The sequence below is a fragment of the Ambystoma mexicanum genome, chromosome 3q (assembly GCF_040938575.1).
Source record: "Ambystoma mexicanum isolate Mex_15411 chromosome 3q, UKY_AmexF1_1, whole genome shotgun sequence".
Lineage (NCBI taxonomy): Eukaryota > Metazoa > Chordata > Amphibia > Caudata > Ambystomatidae > Ambystoma > Ambystoma mexicanum.
This window is the reverse complement of record NC_090926.1, coordinates 544444681-544466142: the sequence shown is the minus strand read 5'-3', so window position 1 is coordinate 544466142 and position 21462 is coordinate 544444681. Positions and strand designations below refer to the sequence as shown.

Genomic DNA, 21462 nt, shown 5'->3' with positions numbered 1-21462 from the left:
GACAGGCCAGTGCATGTTTCCCTCACAAGTGAGTACAAGTACAGCATGGACAAGTCTGACATTTTTCCCTTAGAAATGGGAGCATGGACAGCATGGGTAGGGCTAGACAGGCTTCTCTCACACACAGACATAGTAGGTGCAGGATCAGTGCAAGCTTCCCCGACAAACAGGTACAACCTAGGCAGGGTCAGTGCAGGTCCTGTGCAAACAGGTACTCACACAGCATACCAGGGCCAGTGTAGTTTCCCTCACACATATGCTTAAGCACAGCATTGACCGAGCAACTGATTGAAGGGCATGTGCACACGTCACTGAAATTGGTACATGTCTGACACAAACAGGATCAGTGCAAGCTTCCTTCACAGAATGATACATGTACAGCATGTGCAAGGTCAGTGCAGGTTTCCCTCCTAAAATAGTACAGATGCAGCATAGTCAGATCCAGGGGAAGCTCCCATAAAAGATAACTTTCATAGCATAGGCAGTGAGCATGCACATTTTGCTTGAAAAGAACACTTACAGCATGATCGCTAGATCCATGCAGCCTTTATTCACACATGCTTGGGGAGAGCTCCTCTTTTATATTTTATATGACCTTCTAACCCCTTCAGCAGCTCTTACCAGTGACCGTGAGATGGTTGGGAAGTGGGGCAAGTACATTGAGTGCACTGTGCAAACCTGCCTGCTTTCTGCACTGCCTCATCAAATAGCTCATTATCAGACGTACTTGCTTGTGAGTGAAAGGGTGAGGTGAAAAAATGGAGTGGTAAGGGCAGCTGTTGCTCGCCTGCATAACAAACACACACAACCATTGCCCATTGCAAAAAGGCCCCACTCCCAAGTCCGTCTTCTAACCCAGTAACCAATCTCAGGCTGTCCAAGGAGGTGGAAGGGGACAGCCAGTGAGCACGTTCTAAGTCTGCTGGGAAGTGCAGCCAGGGAGCTCGAGCATATGCTCCGGCCTTGCTTTTAAGTGCCATAAAGTTGGATGGTCAGACCTTTTTTACATCATCACATTGCTTGTATGACTTTTCAAATTGTTTCATTTGTTTAATACATTTCACAGTAAGTTTAAAGTTTGACCAGCATTTTACCATCAGAAGACATACATACAACTTTGACAGGTTGAGTGAAAGTTACCCTTAACATGCACATTTTCTCAGCAAGCACGGATTTATACATATACTGGCACTGGCAAAGACAACAAGGCCTGACCAGTACGGTTCAGTATCACTTTAAAGTAATCACAGAAAATTTTAAATGTATTGGGCATCTTTGTTAACTGTGAGGAACTCATTTTGACAACAAGACAGACACAAGTGATCACAGTTCAAAGGTGTTTATTGAACAATGAAATGCTGTATGCAGGTTGGGAAAATGCCTAATCTAAAGCTAACTCTAAGATGGGAGCAAAGGTCAACCAACGAATGAAAAATAAGGCAGTCTTAGTGGCGTTGTGTCAAAATAAAAGGGCCTATACTAAGAAACCTATTGCCAAGTCTCACAACTAATACAAAACAAGGGTGTTGGATAGTTTTCAAGAAAAGAATAATGTGTCAGGATGTGGTAGCTTGGGTCTCCTCTCCTAACATTTTGGACACAGGGTAAAATAGGACTTTAGAGCACAGTACAGTCTTGGGCCTCTCCAGCACGAGACAACAGTTCCAATGGCAGTTCTCAGGACCGTTGATGGCCAAGTCTCATTTCTCATTCGAAAGTCTCTTGCCTTTGGGACTGACGCGTTGAAATAACCAAAACAAAAGGTTCCTTTAAGAAAATGAAAGTTTGTTCGCTAGGTGAGGGGTTCACCCCTGGGTCCCCCTTCTCTGGGCGTTGACCCTTCTCAATTGTTTATCACATTATCACATACAGTGATGGTTTCACCACTAGGTCCCCCTCCGCTGGGCATTGACCCTTCTCAATTGTTTATCACAGTTTCATTTAGGGTGATGGTTTCACCCCTGGGTTCACTTCTTCTGGGCGCTGACCCTTCTTGACTTTAGCGGGAATCAATTCCCTTGGTTTCTCAATGTTTTCTCTCACTGTGGTGTTCACTGTCCTTTCTCTCACACTGCTGGTAAATCAAAGTCTTTCGATTGTACAGGTATTTTGCTTGACACTCTGTATGACCTCTTTGAACTATTTCGCCTGCCCTCCTACGGCTGCCTGGTATCTGTAGTTTCCCTCCTATGGGTCTCGATCAGAATCTCTTGAGTTAGCACCCACGTGGTGCCTGTTTCCCTCAGCAGCTGGTCTTCCCTTCACACTTTTAGAGTTCATTCAAAGTTAATCAGCTTTGGTTCAAAACTTGCTACTTTGTGGTTTTCACTCAACACAGCCCGGTTCTTATCGGTTCCCCCCTCAACTCACCGGCCGTGATGAACTGCTTGGATGTTGGCTTCTCTGGAGTCAAGGCCAGTACCACGGGCACAGGAGCTGCCCTTGCTCCTGCCTATCGGCATAGGCTTGACCCATGTACAGTTGACATCTGCTGCAGGACACTTCTGCTATTGTTTGTGGTCTTAGGCTCTCTTCCACAAATGTTCTGCGGGTATGGGAGGCAAAGGGCATGGTCATTTCTCTCCTCGCCAACCTCTCGATTCCTGCTGCCTTTCTCCTTCTCTTGAACCGCTGCCTGGTAGCCATCTCATCGTGCTGTCTGCTGTGCTCCCCTTCCTCTCAGGCTCTCTGGCTCTACCTTTAATCCCTGTGGGGAAGGGAAAGGGCTGTCAGGTTTGTGTGATTCTGATCAATTGTCTGACTTGCCTAACCCTTGTATTGGGACATGTCAGGTAAATGGCTCGGGTGTTAGTCTGTTGTCCTTTGTGTTGTGCGAAAATGTTGGAGTTAGAAAGGGGGGCGGCAGTGGTTTGGAATTTCCTCCATGAGAGGATGTGGGAAAGGTGTAAAAGGAAGGGGGGGACCGCGTCTCGCCCGTCGGTGTCCCACTCCCCAAGGACGCCCCATCCCGGTGAGCCTCCCTCTCTGGTCCACCCCCATGATCTGGATCCAATAGCGATGGCTGTGTCCTTGGCCACCTGGATGACAGATCCCCGGGGACTAGCTAAGGACACACCTTCAGGTTTCTCACATAACTTTCCAAGAAATGCTAGATAATGCTTGGAGCTGTATATTCACCAAGATATAAAGGAATTCAACTTTTGAATAGCATGTGTGCCCAAATAAAGTCTGTTTATCCATGAAGTAGTTTTGAAGTTGCATGAATAAATACCATTAATTCCACTGGAGAGCAAATGCTGAAAAAGGTCAATTGTGGGGCCAGTACTCAGTCAGTCTTTGCCTTGTTTTGAGGTTATGTGGATAATGGCCTTAAACTCCTTTTAGCTGAACTTGCATGAGGCCCCTACATCCATTCCATCTCCCGCCTTCTACTACCTGTGGGGTGTACTTCGCCTAGCCCATGCTCTGCTGCCTGAAGTACCAGGAGGGTTCTACCATGACTCTTGCCTTTCCTGGTGTAAGTGCCCTGGTTCTGACCACGTTTCTTCTCACCATGTCTTCCTGCTAGGCCACCATGCTTGTATCTGAGCTATACTGTGCACTGTGCTACTCAAAACATGTGTCAATAGGCAATGGCCTTGTTTCCACTGACATATTAGAGACTCCTGCTCTATGGACCTTGGGCCATGCACTGGGCACAGAGCCCCCATCTCCAGTGTTGAATAGACACAGCCTGTGGCCACACTTAACAATCACAGTACAATGGTTTGGGGGCATATCTTGGGCACATACATGCAGTGAGCCTATCTGCAGTATCTCCTGGGCATCTCCTGTTGCCCAAGAACCACTCTGCTGTGACATGGGCATAGTGAACCTACCTACAGTGCCTGCTGTTCATGGCCTCCAGCACTGCCCCTGGGTACATTGAACCTACCTGCAGCACCCATTAACACAGTGACCATGCCTGCAATGTCTACTGGGCGTTTACTATTGGCATCCCACTTACACTGCCCCCCCGCCTGGCAACTTCTCATCAAAGATCAATATCAATCTGTCCATCGGTTCATGAGCGATGCTTGTGCAAAATTCTCTGTCAATTTGAACAGAGCATGTTGGCCCCTCTAAAATGTTGCACCACCTTGATGGAACTACATAACAATTTTCAAAAATATCCGGAATGGTGTGTTCATCTTCTTTGGAATGTTTCATGCAGGTCCCACACTGGAAACCAATTTGAATGGGAAACGTTTTTGGAACCCTCCTTCCCCTCACCCGACCCCGATAGAACTTCATGAAACATTACAAATCATATTTCAAAATGGTCGCAAATATGCTTTGGAAAGTTTGAGCAAGGTTCGTCCATGGGTCCATCGTCGCTCTTAAGAAGTTAGTCAGGCTTGGCAATAATTTGCATAGCGCCCCCATCACTGTGCAAAGCGCCTGCGCCTGTGTCCACACAGAACAAGCGCCAATTGTACTGTTCTTTTTTCGGCGAATGGCTGTATTCCACGGCCCTGGGACAATGCCCTCTTCAGTGTCAATACATGCTAAAGTCTGCTATTATATTCCCCTTCCAAATGTTTTTTTGCAGCACGGGATTCACAGAGCTGCACATTTTGTGGTCAGACTTTCAGTCTGGTATCTGGTGTAATTTTGGGGGCTTTTTTTCTTTTATTTTTCAAAATCTGTTAACCGGATTTGCACCAAACAAATTAAACATTTCAAATTGGACCAGTCACCAAATGCCAAGAAAGTGTGGTCTAAATCCATCTAGTTGTTTTGCAGTACCTGAGAGCAAACATTCCCAACTAAAATTTGAATGGAATTTGGAATTTCTGGCACTGTATGCCGTCTGGTAGGTTACCAAAATCACGGCGTTAATATGTGTTTGTTCAATGGGCAGAATGGCTTAATCGTCACTGGAGAGTCCCCATTGCTGTCGCTACCACAGAGCTGTGATACAAGTAAGTTAATGATTGTGTGTCACGATGTAATCCAGCACGTAGCAGCATTCCAGTGCAAGAGACCTATGAAGTGGGCTAATGACACATTAATGAATGATCTGTTTCAGTGTTGACTTGCTGCGTTTGTAATTGCGTTTGACGTGCATTTCTTAAATGAATCAACCAATACATAGAGAAGTTAACTCATGATAGGACCATGGAGAGCAGAACATGGAGGAATACCTCAATCAATAGGCTTGAAACATATGTCACGTTAAGTTGATCTGTTGGAAATGAGATATCGTGAAGAGATTTTCCGGGGGTGCACCTATATTCTTATCACATTTGATATGCGTTAATAAAATAAGTACATTCCCATGCACAACTTCAACCATTTGAGGAACCGATACTTTAGATGCATTTTTCACTTACCTTGTTTTGTGTATAGATTGCTGCGCACAATCTCATTCATGGACTGCACTTTTTGTTGCTGTAGTTTGTCTGGTGGGATGCACGTGTAAAATTCGTACAGCAGTTGGCTGTGGGAAGAGACTTGTAATTAGATGATGTACATTTTATTGTATTTTGAATTTCGGAATTAATGTATCTGTGAGCATCAATGTTAAAGGCATGAAAAGGAACGCGACACATTTCGATTCTTAATGTCCTCTGACATGTTGATAATAAGGTATACTACAGCATTCTATTAAGATGTAAAACTCATGCTAAAACACCATCCAGTAAAATGTTCTAAAGTAGTTATCTATGTGAGTGATTTAGTCAAACTGTATCTAAGCCAACAAGTCCATCCCACGATCTATATTGGAATTCAGACCATGAGGAGAAAAGCTGTAAACATTAAGAGATTAAAATGCATAGATTTGTACAATATTTAAAGAAGGTGGAAGTCCACAAGGGTACTCCTTTAGGAAACTTGCCAGGCAAAATGCTAACAGGGACACAGTTATTCACAGGCAGATCTGAACAGACATGTTCCATCATATAGGGCACCACATGTGGTGCATGTCTCAAAGCACTGGTATGATATGATAGGTTATTTATAATGCGCTTAATACCCAGAAGTTTCTAAGTGCGGACCGTCTTGCTTCCAAGGCAAGCATGTTGCCCCTGAGCTATCCTCCCGAGAGGAAGACACAGGGTACTTATAGGATTTAACAAAAAAGACCTAGGACTTCATGATGAATTGTGTGCACCCTTTCAAATGATTACAATACAAGGGGGAGGGGGAGCGCACATTTGCATTACCTAAGGGACCTACCTTACCTAAGTCCCTTTTTATAGCTAAGCCTTGTAGACATTGGGAGGGGTCATTACAGTCACAGTTCGGAAATGGTCTCTATACTAAGAAATAATGTGACATGCACCTTTTTACCAATATTAACTCAGTGGGACTCTTTGAGGTCAGCCTGGCCCTTGTAGACAAAGCAGCCCTTTTCTCGTCCCAGGCACGCTGGAGCCCCCATCAGGCCACCCACCCCCATTGTATGGGCATCATTCGTTTGCTCTCCCTGGCACAACACGTAGATCATGTCGTTGTCTGTTTTCCTCTTTATCAGTTCTCCCTCCAAAGAGTGAAAGTGTACCACTAATCAATCCAGTTCACGAAGGATTTAGGGCCCACTTCCCTGCACATCTGGAAGCTGAAATGAAGTGACCATCATTCTGGGGGGCGCTAACGTCTTAAATATTGCAGCATGTTTTGGCATCCAGAGACCTCTAACTTCGTTCTCAGGAATATGACATTGTTGCTAGGCTGCATGCCCTTCACCTCTTCAGCTACATAAATTCCTACCTAATTAGTTCAAAGACACGGCCTGCGAGGATTCAGGCCTACTCGTAAATGCAATGGTAGTTTGTGCTTTGAGTTTCATGTGTATAAGCATACTATAGCCAACACAAATGAATTGTGGCATTGCTTAACCAACTTTATCCCCTTCTATGGTTTCTCAAATTCCCACTATTTACCCCTCCCCATAACACACCCTCTGGCTCCTACACCGTCCCATGTTAATTTCCATAATCTATTCTATTTTTTTCAATCTAAATCATCTAGGAGGGGCGGTGGACTGGACATGCATCCCAACATTCCCCCCTTTAGTTAATCCTTCATGAACTAACTTATCTCTTTCTCTTTGTTGATCCACTTCATTCTTGGGAACCCATGCCCTGCATTCATAGCGCAAGCTACTGTCAGGCTGAGAGGTCCTGTGTCCGCGGAAGCTGCTGAACCCCCGACAATCCCCCTGAAATATAATTCCCAGAACTAGATTTCAATTCAGCTCTGCAAACTACACCCCAAAGGGAAAGGGGGAAGTGGATAACAAAACAACACCAGGCTGACTGCGTCAAGGCTAACCAAAGCTGAACCTGCAGAGGATATAAAAAAAGCAGATACAAATCCTTTTATTACTTACTTAACCTTTAGAGTGGGAAAGACTTTAAATCCTTAACTAATAATTAAGAATCATACCTGGTTCTTCTCTTGAAATTTCTTAGAGAAGCTTGTAAAGAAGCTGAAAATCTCTCTTACTTGAGACTCTTGAAATTCACAGCAACTTCTTAATTTGGGAAAACCTGGAAAGTTTTGCTCTTTGCCTTTTTTCCAAAATTCACTAGTTGTCCAGTTAAATAGTCTTTATTTTTTCTTTCTTTTTCTTTAAAACTTTTCTTTAGTTTTCAAACTTTTTACAATTCAATAAATCAAATTCTTGAAGAAACACGTGCTAAACACACACGTGGATAATCTCAATACAGAAGATTTGCACGTTGAAAACTTCCTGCGTTGAAGAACACGCGCACTGTAAGAAAAGTCCACGTGCAGAAAACACACGCGCTTGTAAAAACACGCGAAGCAGAAGTCACGCGCAAACGGAATCACGCGCAGATAACACACATGCTTGTAAACTCCCGCGCTGATGAATTCCCGCGCCTATTCACACGCGCCTTATAACCCACGCGCAAAAGAGTTCACACGCGGTCGAGTACACGCGTTAAAAAGCACACGTGCTGGAAACCACACGCGCAATTGAGTTCTAGCGCAGAAGCACATGCGCTAAGAAAACACACGCGCTATAGAGTTCTCACGCGGCGAACAGATTCTCACGCCAGGAAGCACACGTGCTGGAAACACACGCGCTATAGAGTTCTCACGCGACAAACCGATTCTCGCGCTAGGAAGCACCCGCGCTGGAAAACACACACGCTATAGAGTTCTCACGCGGCGAGCCGATTCTCGCGCTAGGAAGCACACGCGCTGGAAAACACACGCGCTATATGGTTCTCACGCAGCGAGCCAATTCTCGCGCTAGGAAGCACACGTGCTGGAAAACACACGCGCTATAGAGTTCTCATGCGGCGAACAGATTCTCGCGCTAGGAAGCACACGTGCTGGAAAATACACGCGCAGTTGAATTCTCTCGCACGCGCAAAGGTTCAACGGTTAGTTTCAGATTACACGTAATACGCGTTTTACAAATAGCGTTCACCCGTTAACCTCGCGCAAATTTTCAAGCGCACTCAGAAAATTCAAAAATATAAATCCAAAGGTAACATTTTACGAGTTCTCACTTAAATGTAGTTAAGATAAACAGAGCTGCAGTTAAAACAAAGTCACTTATCTCCTGAACAATTTCTTAAAGATCTTCAGAGTTTCCTGTCTTCAAAACGAATTCCTGACAACTGATAGCTTCTCCTGAAACCCCCAAGAAAGTAGCCGCTCAACTGCTAACGCCTGAAGGATAAAATCCACCAGGCCCAAATCTAAAGCAGGAGCAGCCACTAAACACGTCCTCTCAGCTGGGGTTTAGATGATGAAAGGCAAAGAGTGACAGTTTAGAATGCTCATTGTTGTTCAGCAGTGTTTTCTAACCAATCAGAGCTGTCACTGTGAAACTCCATTTTGCCTTGGGTCAGAACCAGGATTCTGAATCAGGAAGTTAAGGCCAAACCAACTACAATAGAAAACTTCCCACCCACACAAGGCTAATCTAAAAAGGATAATAAAAGAGAAATAATGGGAAAGAAACTTGAATAAGGGAAAATAGCCTGAATAGGGGAAGGAAACCTGACAGCTACCTCCATCTCGTGCATACTTTTCTGGTGTACATGTGAGATATATACAAATCACATCACAAGCTAAATTCACCCAGTGCTCATTGTAGTTTTCAGGATCTGGCGGGGGGGTGTTAATGTCCCCGGGGTGGAGGGGCTGTTCAATCCTGACCATGCATGGTATGTTCAAATCTTCAGTTTGGGCCTGCCCCTCTTGTGTGCCTGGTAGAGCCACTCTTGCCTCTACAGTGACCATCATTCTTGTGCTTTTCGGGATATTCTTCATACGGCTTCATAGCATCATCTGGCACGTGCAAATCACCACCAACCAGAACACCACAATTAAAACCAGCAACTTCACCAATGCCCCAAGCCAGGATGAAGACAATGAGAACAATGTTTTTAAACAATCTTCAGGTTGCACTTCTGCTTCATTTTTCATTCCGGTCTTCAACTTGTCCATGTCCCCTACAATACAGAATCATCACCCATGCAAAGAAAAGAGCTCACATACAAGCACAGGTCTCCAGTGCATCCAATAACAAGGCTGAACTATTCAAGATCTGCAGGGTACTAGCCAACCCCTCCAAAGTCTGCCCCTCACCCTCTCCTTCCCATGCCCTCTGTAATGGACTTGCCTCACACTGTCATCAAAACTCAGGACATCCTGACCACCCTTTCTACTCTCCCTCACAACCCCTCCCACACCCCCTCACCACTACTCCCCCCCTACTCCTTCCTCCTTCTCCTCCTTCTCCCCTGTCACACCTGAAGAAGTTACCAGAGTTGTCCTCTCCATGAAGGTCTCTTCTAAACAGGTCTCCCCTTGCTCATCCAGGACCATCAAGGATAACATCGGTTCTCTTGCCCCCGCTCATGCTGCTTTCTGCAATCACTCCTTTGTCACTGGATCTTTACCCTCTCCCCTCAAGCACTCCCGTGTGCGCCCACTCCTGAAAATACTTTCCTATGACCCCACTTGCTCTGCCAGCTATCGCCCTATATACATCACCCCCTTCCCGGGGAAGCTGCTGGAAAAGCTGGCCTTGCCCCAACTCCAGAGGCACTGAACCTGCTCTTCTGAACACCTGTGAAGAACTGCTCACAGCTTTGGACACCAACTCTTCCTGAATCTACCATCTTCCACTTAGCGACTCCTCCATCTAATCCAGAACAGGGCAGCAAGACTCCTGCACGAAAAAATATTCACTGGCTCCCATTTGCTGCACAGATTAAATTCAAATCCCTCTGCATCATCCACAAGGCTTTCTGGGCCCGGGGACCACACAATGTTCAACTTAATCTCACTAAATGCTCTCCTGCTAGACCACTGTGCTCCTCTGGCACTAACTCTTTGTGTGTAAAGTGTTTAGCTAAACAGAGGGCAGGGGGTCATTCACTTTCCTCTGCGGGCCCCCTTCAATGAAACAGCCTCCTCCTCACACTGTGACTTGAGTAGGATCTCCTAAAATTCCGAAAGCTATGAAGACTTTGGGCCTCATTCTGAGTATGGCGGTAGGGGGTTAACGGCACCGGTAAGGATGCCGGTGCCGTTAACCCCCTACCGCCATATTCCAAGTTCCCTTAGCAGGTCCCACCAGGAATGGCTGGTCTGACCAGCCGTTCTTAGCGGGACCCGTTAAGGTATCATGGAGCTAATAACGGGCCCGTTATTAGCTCCTTCCCCATTCCCATTGAGCCCTATAGGGGCTCAATGGGAATGGGGAAAGGTTTTCTGAATGGGGACTTACCGGGTCCGCAAGGGTCGGAATGTCCCGGTAAGTCCTCATTCAGAGACACCATACTCAAGTTCTCTTTTCCTCCTCCTTCCCTCCTTCTCTCCTCTGCTATTCCCACAATTGCTGAACCAGCGTCCTGGGCCCTTATGCATCCTCGGGACCCTGACCTCCCACACCAATTCTGCCCAGCTCCTGTCTATTTACAGCATTTGCCTCGGCACACCCTCTGCTCTGGAGGTTTCACACTTACACCTACCGCAGCCAAGTCCATGTAGCACTCGAACACTCCTAGCACTTCATCTGTGGCTCACACACGAGCTCGGACTCCTCAGCACTTACCCCCTTCCCTCTTCTTTGCTGCGCTTGCACATTCTGAATACTCATAAGGAATATCAGGTTCATCCCTCTCCCACTTCCCACCTTCTGCTCCTAAATATTGTGTTTTCATGTATTTCCCTCGCTTGCTCCCTCCCTACACGGTGGGCGCTTTGAAACAGTATTTTCTTATTGTATAAGCGCTTCACAAGCAAAAAATAAATACATAAATAAATAAATATGCATCAGGGACCCATTCTCTGCGTCATGTGGGGGTGTGCACGTGCAAAATGATCTTCTTGCACACACACCCTTCCATCGATGTTAGGAGATCTAGAGTGTATCTATTTTGAAGCGTCTTCAGACGAATTGCCCTCAGTTCATTTTTGATAGCCTTGTTTGGTGTCATTCGCCAACTGGATCACTTCCCACCGAATGACATGCAGCCACTTGGCATTCGCTGCAGCCTGGATTCCTGGGGTCATGAGAGAGGTGAAGGATACTTCCATTTTAGTGTACAGCTGGTACTTATCTGGAATTGCCTTAAGCAGTTAGGACGATTCTTCCGACAAATAGTTTGATCTCTTTCTTCTCACCTTCACCGGCCGCCTGTTCTTTTTCACCAGGGGAGGTTGGATAGACAGTAAAATTGACTGTACCACCTCTCGTTTGGATGCCAGTGTTAAGTGTACTTCTGGCACCACCACGATAGCTCAGTGCAGGGTTGTCAATGCACAGGTGCCTCGTCAAAAGGATGGAAGGTGCAGGTAAGCTTGTTGACCACATACCCAGTACATATCCATCAATGCTGCTGTTCCTTTTGCAAGGTCTGGAATGGACAGTGCCTTATTGCACTTAATGTTAGTTCCTACTGGAACAGTTCCATGTCCTCCCTCACTTGCACTTTAACTGGTGTTATCCATGTCAGCTTAGATAAGTGTGCAGACCATAACTCGAAATTGTTCTTATTGATATTCCAAAGAAGTTCTTCTCCAAACCTTGGCAACCCCCCCTGCTGCACAGCTCACCGCCACCTTCTCCCTCTGTTTGATATAAATAATACTCCATCCAATTTCAACATAGGCTGGGGCTTGCATTGTGGGCACTGTTGTCCTTTGCACATTTCTCTTCATCTTTGTCCATTAGTACAACTTTTTCTTTGTGCCCCTGGAACAGACTTCGAACCCGACACAGTGCTAAGTGCACCAAACAGTAAGCCTCTAAGGCAATAGCTCATGGGGATTTACATTTTGGGGGCCTCCAACGTATGGGGATGAGGGATCAGAGTTAACAACTCCTGTTGTACCTCTGTTTCCCCACTGAGTTCATATAACTGTAGCATACATTGTTAAACTCTCGGTGGTGCACATTGGACATTGTGTCAAGTACTATTCCTTTTCATTTTATTTTTCCTCTTCTAAACCCCTTTTTAGTCATATCTTGCGATCCCATAATAAAGTATCATGTATCTTTATACGTTTGAAATTGACCACAGCGGTTAGATATTCATCATTTGGTGTTGTAGCTTCAAAAGGTTTATCTAAAAGGTGAAACACATGTACATTCCTTTCCAGTACTACTACTACATTTCCAACCCCACTTTATATGGCCTACCCATATAACAGCACTGAATATATATAAACATAATAAAGACAAACCCACACATAAACGTATATAACATGGCACTGCAAGTACGATCAAAATACACATTTTTAATCTTGTGCCACAAGCCTGATAGTTGAAAAAACATGGTGCAATAAAAAACCCCAAAATGCAAAAAATTCAAACAAATAAGTTGATCAATACTGCTATCAATAAAAAAAATACAATCATAAAACACTAACAGTGACTCAAACATTTTTGGCCAAAATGCTTGCAGGTGGGGACACGGATAGGGGTGCTTTTCCAATATCAGATAAGTGTACCCATTACCGCAATTCCTTTACTTTAACAACAAGGGGAGTTGCGTATACTACAGTGTATGAACCATTAAAACGAGGCTTAGTCGACCTCCTCATAAAAAAGTTAATATACCCTTTGTCATTTGGGATCAATTGTAATTAATGGCAAACATTTGAATATTCCCGTGCAGCGCTGTTATCAGTATCTTATGATCTTCGGGGAGCAATCTGTTTACAAAGGTATTTAATACACTTGGTTAACTGAGTCAAATATGATTGAAATTCAACCCCAAAGATCGAAGCATCCCTGTGAGCATCTGAAGCACTCTGCACAGGAGTTAGAGGCCTGTGCATACGTCTTCCCTCAATCTCATGAGGGGAGAGGTGATTATCCTTGCAGGGCCGAGTCTTTAAAATGAACAAGGTCAAGTGGAGACAATGCACCCAATTACTTTCAAGTGTTGCGAACAGCTTGGACAGGTTTGTTTTGACTAAACTGTTCTTCCTCTCCACAACCCTGTTTTCCTGAGGGTGATAAACAAAACACAATGTGTGCTTATTCATAAAAGAGCTGCAATCTTCTTAAACAGTTAATTGAAGAAGTAGGTGCAATTATCACCTATTAAGGTATCACACACTACCCATCGGGGAAACACTTCTCTCACCAAAAACGTGGTTGCTGATTTTGAATCAGGATGTGCACGCGGACCAGCCGCAATTCAACAGGAGAAGGGACAAACAACTACTATCAAATACCAAAATGAGTTACACCTCTCTCCCATTTCAGCAAAATCTATATGCAAATCACAAAACAAGCCAATAGGGCACGGCAAGATGCCTTTTAAAGTTTTCAAAGTTTGTCCTGTACTATAGGTCTGACAAACCGCACAATTGAATGTAAACAATGATAACAATTCCTGAATATTGGGCACATAGCAATCTTCCTGAATGTCTGCTACTATATGTTATTACATACATGGGCAGTGGGGTAGTGGAGCTGGTCAGAGGCCAACAATGCCAGTTGCTGAGGCATTACAACTTTCCCTGTAGTCCTTTGCCTCCACACTAGATCAGTTGAAGTTTGTGCACACCCTCTCTTTTGTCACACTAGCTTTTCCCTTTGTGGGGGCTGGCCTTCTAGTTCAATCATTTCTGTGATAGGGAGAGCCATGTATGGCACCAGCAACTGGAACTGCATGTTTACAAATGCTGGATGCTCAGGTATCTCTGGTACTGGCAAATAGGTGTCCTGCTTCACTGCAGTGTCAGCTGCTTCAATCCAGAGGGAGACAAAGTCTATGCCACTTGTGTGAGTAGTGAACTTTACAACTGCGGCAAGTGTAGGTTGTCCCAGAGGCAATCAGTCTGTCCAACAAAGCTGCGGGCTGTAAGGGCGCACCATCTGCTCTAGGAAACCCTCTCCTCATCCATTTTGACAGTCCTGAGTGAACATTCGTTGTGATGTATGCCGAATCTGAATAAATTGTTACTCGGCATCCCTGTGCTGCTTCAAGCGCTTCAATGAGGGCAATCAGTTCTGCGGTGTGCACTGAATAATGACCTGGCAGCCTCTGCTGCAGAACAACCTCACAATTTCCCTCAACCAGACCCACCATTGCCACTCCAGTATGACTCTGACCCATCTCCTGGTCGATAGTTGAGAACCTATCAACTAGATACACTTCTCCTTCATCAAGGGGGAAGTTACGTGCCTTGGGAATATCATCCTCTGGCCCTTCGTAGGTGACACAATTGTGTACCTCGTCATTGTCAGTAATCAGTTCAGTCAAAAAGGTAGCTGAGTTTACTGTCTTGCAACGCACAATGGAAATAGATGGGCTTGATAGTATCACTTCACACGTGGAAGACCTATGCATGGTCAAAGTGGATTTGGATCACTCTAGTATCACAAAAACAGCATGTTCCACAAACAATGTTAGGGAACAGCCCATGACAATAGACGCAGACTTCTCAATAACAAAGGCAGCAGCTGCCAATGATTGCTCGCACTGGAACTGACCTTGCATGACTGAATCTAACATGCCACTGTAATAGGACAAAGCTTTATGCCCTTTTTTGTGTTGTGTCAGTATAGCAGTCATCATTTGATAATGGGAATGTGAAAAGATATAAAACTCTTCCATGTAATCCAGGGTAGCCAATACTGGGGCAGTATACATAACATTTAAGTTCCTGAAATGTAGTGATCATCTCATCAGTCCAGACAATTGTGCTTCCTTGTTGGCATGAAGCAAAGGTTTGGTAAATGATGTGTAATCTAATACCCATGCTGTACAATAATTACAAAGACCCAAACATTTTGGCATATCCTTCACTGTCAATGGCTAGGGTGCGACACACACTGCTACTGCTAGTGCGGGGGTTACTCTTTCGTCATTAACAGAAATCAAGTGCCCCAAGTACAACCCTTCCTGCTGACAATATTGCAATTTCGTTCAATCCACCTTGTACCCTGTTTATGAGCCAACAATCGTAACAACACTATGGAGTTTTCCTTGCATTGATAATTGCTGTATCAGCATCTAACAAGTGAACAATAAATATATAAATAAATGGTAATACCATATAGAAACAAATCGGGGCACTGGTATTCCTCTTTCCATGGACTCAACATCTAATTCGTGCAATGGCAACATTACCCTCAAGGCACACATACCCGGCGTGGAACACACCGCCCCTTGTTCAGTGAACAAGATGGTCATGTTGAGCTTACTCAAAATATCCCTTTACAACAAATTGATTGGAGTCACAGTAGAATATAACAAGGAGGCCCACACCTCTCTGCCTCCTATTTTAATAGGTAATGTCTTTCTGAAAGGAACCAATTGAACTGCCCAGGGAAGACCTGCATTTCCATTGCCTCGCCTGATAGATGGAATCATCCCTCTCTAATGCATGATTTAGTCGCACCTGTATCTACCATAAAAATGAATGGGTTATTTGCTATCTCCACACCTACCCAGGGTTCCTCTTCTGAGTTGGCAGTGACTGATAGAACTGGACACTCTAAGGCTCTCTGTGGCTGTCATAATAAGGAAACGTGTTTGTCCCTGGAAAGACAAGTGGGTTCCTCTGACCACAGTGGCTGCCTGATAGTGAGTCAATGTACCATTTGGAACAGTGTTTTTGTTTGGAATTGGGGGCCCCTGTTGCTGTCCCTGATGTACAGCATATCATGGCACATTACTAGCTCCCGGGGTGGGTAACTGAGGAATAGTTGGTGGGGGAATGGGCAGGGCCACAAGCATTGGTACGCCATAAGGGGCTGTCAGAGGCGTCTGTCCGTATGACTGGTAATTTGGACCTAGACCTCCCTGCCGATAGGTATACATCGGTTGTTGATGATATGGATACACCTGTCTACTTCTACATTCCCTTGAAAAATGACCCAAAGCGTCCACATATCCAAGACTGACCTGCTCCTACTCCCCCCGCTCCATGTGGGCCCATTCCTCCGAAATCCCCTATCCCTCCCTGGGCACCCAAAAATCTCCCTCTTCCCCATTGAAACCCCCTCAGAACTCCTTCTGATACTCAGGTTGGTACCCACCTCTCCATCCATGTTGTGTGTACATCTGCCTGAATCGCCCTAAGGTCTGCCAGGCCTTCCGTCTGCACTGCTGCCATGAACCCCTCCAATGCAACCTTTGCTAACTTCTTTTGGACCAGTTTTGCTTCCTCTGCTTGTGCTCGCTGTGCAGTTTCCTTCTCCTTTTCTTTTAACCATTTACAATGGTGGATGATAATAGACTGAATTTCCGCCTAACCCTTTGCCTCTATCCCCAATATCATGTCAAGCGCCTTCTGTACTTCTTTAGGGAGCCCTCTTTTAACCATGAAATAGAAAAAAGGAATCGCTCGACACCATGAATCCCCCGTCTGTGCCTGCTACATTGCTTGTATGTGTAATATGTATTGGGCCGGATCCTAGTTGTTATGAATTATTCATTGCATAATCGACAGAAGATCAGGTGTGTCTGGATGCGCACACCGCAACGCCGCCCATACTTCGGGCCGGTCATCATTGAAATGTACTCCACCGTGGCTAACATCAGCCAAGGATACACCCGGATACCCTGCTTTAATCCATATGTCATCAGCCTGGTTTACCAGTATCGACACAAACAAACCTTTCAAGTCACCTACAGCTAAAGTACTCTCAGCTGTGTGCTTTTCAAAAGTGTATATCGATTTACCTGCCCCGGCCGTGAAGGATGGAAGTGTCTTTATGAGGTTATTTTTGTCCATGTACACCCAGGGGATATACTGTGATCTCCTTGGGCCCAAATGCAGCAATGAAAACTGTGCTCCTACTCCCTTCCCAAATGTCTTCTTTCCCAACACTGATCTCTTAGATACTGCCATCCGCCTGAACCTGTAACGTAACCTGGTTCCCCACAAGCTTTCTAGTCTTGGAGATATTACAGGTGGCTGCTCTGCTTCTTCCATTTCATCGACCATAGTCCACTCCTCTTCTCCTTCATGTGTATAGTTATATTCCTCTTCCAAACTTGCAATCGTATAATCCACACCTCCTTCTCGCCTCCTTCTATCTTCAGGTTCCTTTGCTATATGCACATCTTTGATAGCTGTACTATCTATGCAAAACAAACTGACCCCGGCTTTCCATTCATCCACCCCTACCGTTGTCCCTCTCGCCGTTCTAATTTTAATCGTGCCAATTCACCTTCCTTAATGCATCTACCGGCTCTTTTTGTGGTTTTGGATCTATGATAACTTTTCTTTCTTATCAATATTTTTACAATGCTACCAATCCCCTTGTCCCTCCCAAACAAACCCATGTCCCTCCCCCGTACTTCCTTCTCAAACCCTGCACTCAACCGTCTTCGTCCACACACACAAAAATGCACATGTCTTTCATCCTTCTCACGTCACACCTCAATCCACACTACTTTAACCAATACAAACCATAGCACAAAAAATAATTCACTAACAATAACATCACAACAAATTCTATGTTTTTGTTCCAACACCCCCACTATATTGGGTGAGGAGATACCAGGCCACTGGGGCCTCTACCACGGCTACATTTCCATTTCCAGGCCCTCCCTATGTACTGGATGGGGAGATCCCAGGCTCACTAACTATACATAACCTCTATCCATATCCTCTTCTCTTCCATTATGCAGTGCTGCCTTCTCCCCTATTATCTAAGGACAGTATCCTGTTACTCCACAAAAGTTAATATAAAAGCCTCAATAAACATATATATATTACATCACATGGTTTTCTATCTCATCAATCCACAGTTACCGCTCCACATATACATTGCCACTCTCCAACATCCACAAGCTCTCCCCATATCCCACTTATGTTTCTCCAAAAGGGGGTGTGCTTATGTCTGCATGTTCAACCAAAGTCCTCTGTAATGGGGTCCTGACAATGGCCTGCACAATCCAGAGACACCGCCCCTCTCTAAAGAACAGACCGGAATTCTGATAACAATGCTCCTGTAAACTTCTCAAAGTTTGTACACAAGGTGGACCGGTCACTGCAGGTGGGCGCAGCCCCTTCCGATGTACGGCCAGGAAACCTTTGTCTTTGCGGGGGTCATCGGGATCACATCAGGGTCACCAAAAACTTAGGGCAACTCCCAGTGATCATACCAAGAAAATACAATCTGCTAGGGAAAATACTCAGTGCAGTGTCTTGAGAAAGACCAGAGTTATATTTTGTATACAAAATGGAAAAGGCAACAGGTTATTACAAATCCACTGCCACAGATCTCTCTGAGGTCTTTTGTACAAGATTCAGGTTTTAAACACAAAAATCATCACTCATGATGTAATCGATATACAGTATTAATTCCCCACCCTCGTTGGCTGCCACCTATTTACACGCTAATATAGCCCATTCTCCATTTGGTTTCGCTGGTTGCTCAGTCATCTTCACCACACATGGGTAACGACGGTGTCCATCATTGAATGCTGCAAAGAAATTTTTTAGCATCAACTGGCACCACCCTAACTTTTATCCTAGCCATCTGACATGCAACTGGTCATCAATATGAGCTCAGAGGGACTCTTTGAGGTCAGCCTGGTCCTTGTGGACAAATCAGCCCTTTTCTCATCCCAGACACACTGGCACCCCCAACATGCCCTCCCACTGTATGGGCATCATGCGTTAGCTCCCCCTGAAACATAACGTAGATCATCTCGTTCTCCGTTTTCCTCTTGTTCAGTTCCCCCTCCCCAAGAGTGAACTTAGTGTCCCACTTATCAATCCAGTTCATGAAATATTTGGGGCTCACTTTCTTGCACATCTGATAGTTCAAATGGAGTGACCATCATTCTGGGGGAAGCTAATGTATTGTTCATTTCCGTGATCTAATAAATTTTTCCCAATCTAAATCACCCTGGAGGCACGGTGGTCTGGATATGCATCTCAATACCAACAAGGACCTTTCATGTGATATGAGGTCCAGTAACATTAAATATAGTCTGAACTGAGGCTCTATACAACTATTAATACTTGGAATACAGGCTCCATATGATGTAGTGGCCCTAGGGGACCAAGATGATAAGACAGCCAGCATGTGGGTGAGAAAGAGCTGCACTGAGCTTCGCTTGTGTGATCCTGGGTGCGTTCAACATGAATCAGAGGATGTAATTCTGAGAACCTGAGTAGAGAAAGTACTGTACTGAGGGGCTTAACGACATCTGAGAGGGAGAGTGATCATTGTTGGATAGGAGAGGACAATTAGCAGGCAGTGAGGCTCTGTGTAAAGAGGAGCAAGTGAAAGAGAATGTTAGTGCAAGCTAAGTGATATGCTTGCATTCTACTATATTCTCCCAGCTCCAAAGCTGCATACAGCAGAGAACTTAGCAAATAGGATCTCTTAACCAGTCAAGAGGAGTTCAAATACCAAATGCATGTTCTCTAAGTTTGCAGGCACACATTCATACTCATCACTGCTGAGGCCTAACAAGGCAGAAACATGTCTCTTGATGCTTCTGGTCTCGTGCAGAAGGGATGTGACCAGGTAGTTTGGGCTTTACTGCCCCGTTTGGGGTAGGACTAAGTCTGATTTGACTATGGTCTTTCCCCTTTTGTAATGGCTTGGCAGGCAAAGAACTATGGTCTGGAGGGATGCCCTGAGTAATTATAGAGGTTAAGATGAATTGTAAACCTGCCAGCCATCACCTCCTTTGTTTTGCTTTAGTCGCACTGTGAGAAACCTGAGGGCTTTCTCGCTTATGGACCCTGGGGATTCTTTGTTCATGTGGCCATGGAACAGCCATCACCTTTGGAACCAGACCCTGGAGGTGGATCAGTGCGGGGAGGATCACCTGAGCAGGGATTACTTGGGGACAGTTGGAGGAATGCTCTTGGGAGAGAGGTGGTATTCCCCCCTTTCTGAAAAACCCCTGCCCGACACTTCCTCCACCTTTATAGATTGTTATGAATCCTGTCCCGTTGCCCCCTCCCCAATTCCAACTAGTACTAACATTAAAGGGAAGTGTAGGAGAAGAAATATGTCACTATCCAACATCCCCACAGTCACTATGAGGCATTATTCTAAAACCCATTCACCTACAATTGCACATCTGCCTCCTTAACCCTGATAAACACTTACAGATGTTTCACTCCATAAGTAGGGAACATTAAAACTCCCATACTTCATCCCCATTGCCTTCTTTCAAAATCACTGGGACGACGAAGAAGAGGAACAGAGCTATGAAGATTGCCCATAGGTACCAATGTACCATCGATTCTGATGAGAAGTCTCCATATTGTCCCATTACCGAGGACAGGCAGGGTCAGGTCTCCCTTATTAACCGCCCACACCTGACTCCAATTAACACTCCCTGTCAGTATAAAAGGTGGAGCACTGAGACACACTTTGAGTGAGCTGGGGATGCAGTGTGGACCAGAGAAGCTGAAGAGCAGAGGATAGAAATGAAAGAACCCTTTGAGAGTCTGGAAGGGAGCTGAGGGCTAAGACGTTGATCCTCTGTTGTTGAATGGCTGCAGCAGGGCTAAGGAGCTGTGCCTTCCAATAGCCAGAGAGGGCAGATCATATCCTGCTGACTCTGTCCACAGAAGTACTCATTTCCCCTGGACATATGAAGGAAAGGCAAGGTACCTGAGGGGCAGGTGGGAAGACCCTGACCTCGACCCAGAGAGCTCCAGAAAAGTTGCTCGCCATAGCCGCCCTAACTGGTTGAGTTTCATGGCAAGAGGGAGGAAATCCCAGTGAGTGTGTGTGTGGCTGGAGCGGGAACCTGAGCATGGAATTTGAGTTAGAAAGTAGAAAATAAAAAGCCCATGAAAGGCATTATCGGAGTTGAAGTTGTTTTTTAAATGAATTGAAATTGAACTGTAAAATAAATTAACAGAGTAGACCGGCCAAAACAACTAATCTACACCCATTCTTAAGACTCTGCACTGAGAAAGGGGTCAAAGCCGTAACCAGGGAGACACAGAAATTCTGTTGGAAAGGGGCCCGGGCCCCAACGAGGGAGACCCAGAAATTGTGTTTGAAAGGGG

General features: G+C 45.2%; 1 protein-coding gene across 2 annotated transcripts in view; it reads right to left on the bottom strand.

Annotated features, from left to right (window-relative positions):
- Window positions 1–21462, bottom strand: part of DOCK2 (dedicator of cytokinesis 2) — a 2833934-nt gene that overhangs the window by 1726435 nt on the left and 1086037 nt on the right. For both annotated transcript variants that reach the window (XM_069654309.1, XM_069654310.1), the window contains exon 25: window positions 5337–5443. In XM_069654309.1, coding sequence (XP_069510410.1) covers window positions 5337–5443 — 107 coding nt within the window. The remainder of the gene's footprint in view (window positions 1–5336; window positions 5444–21462) is intronic.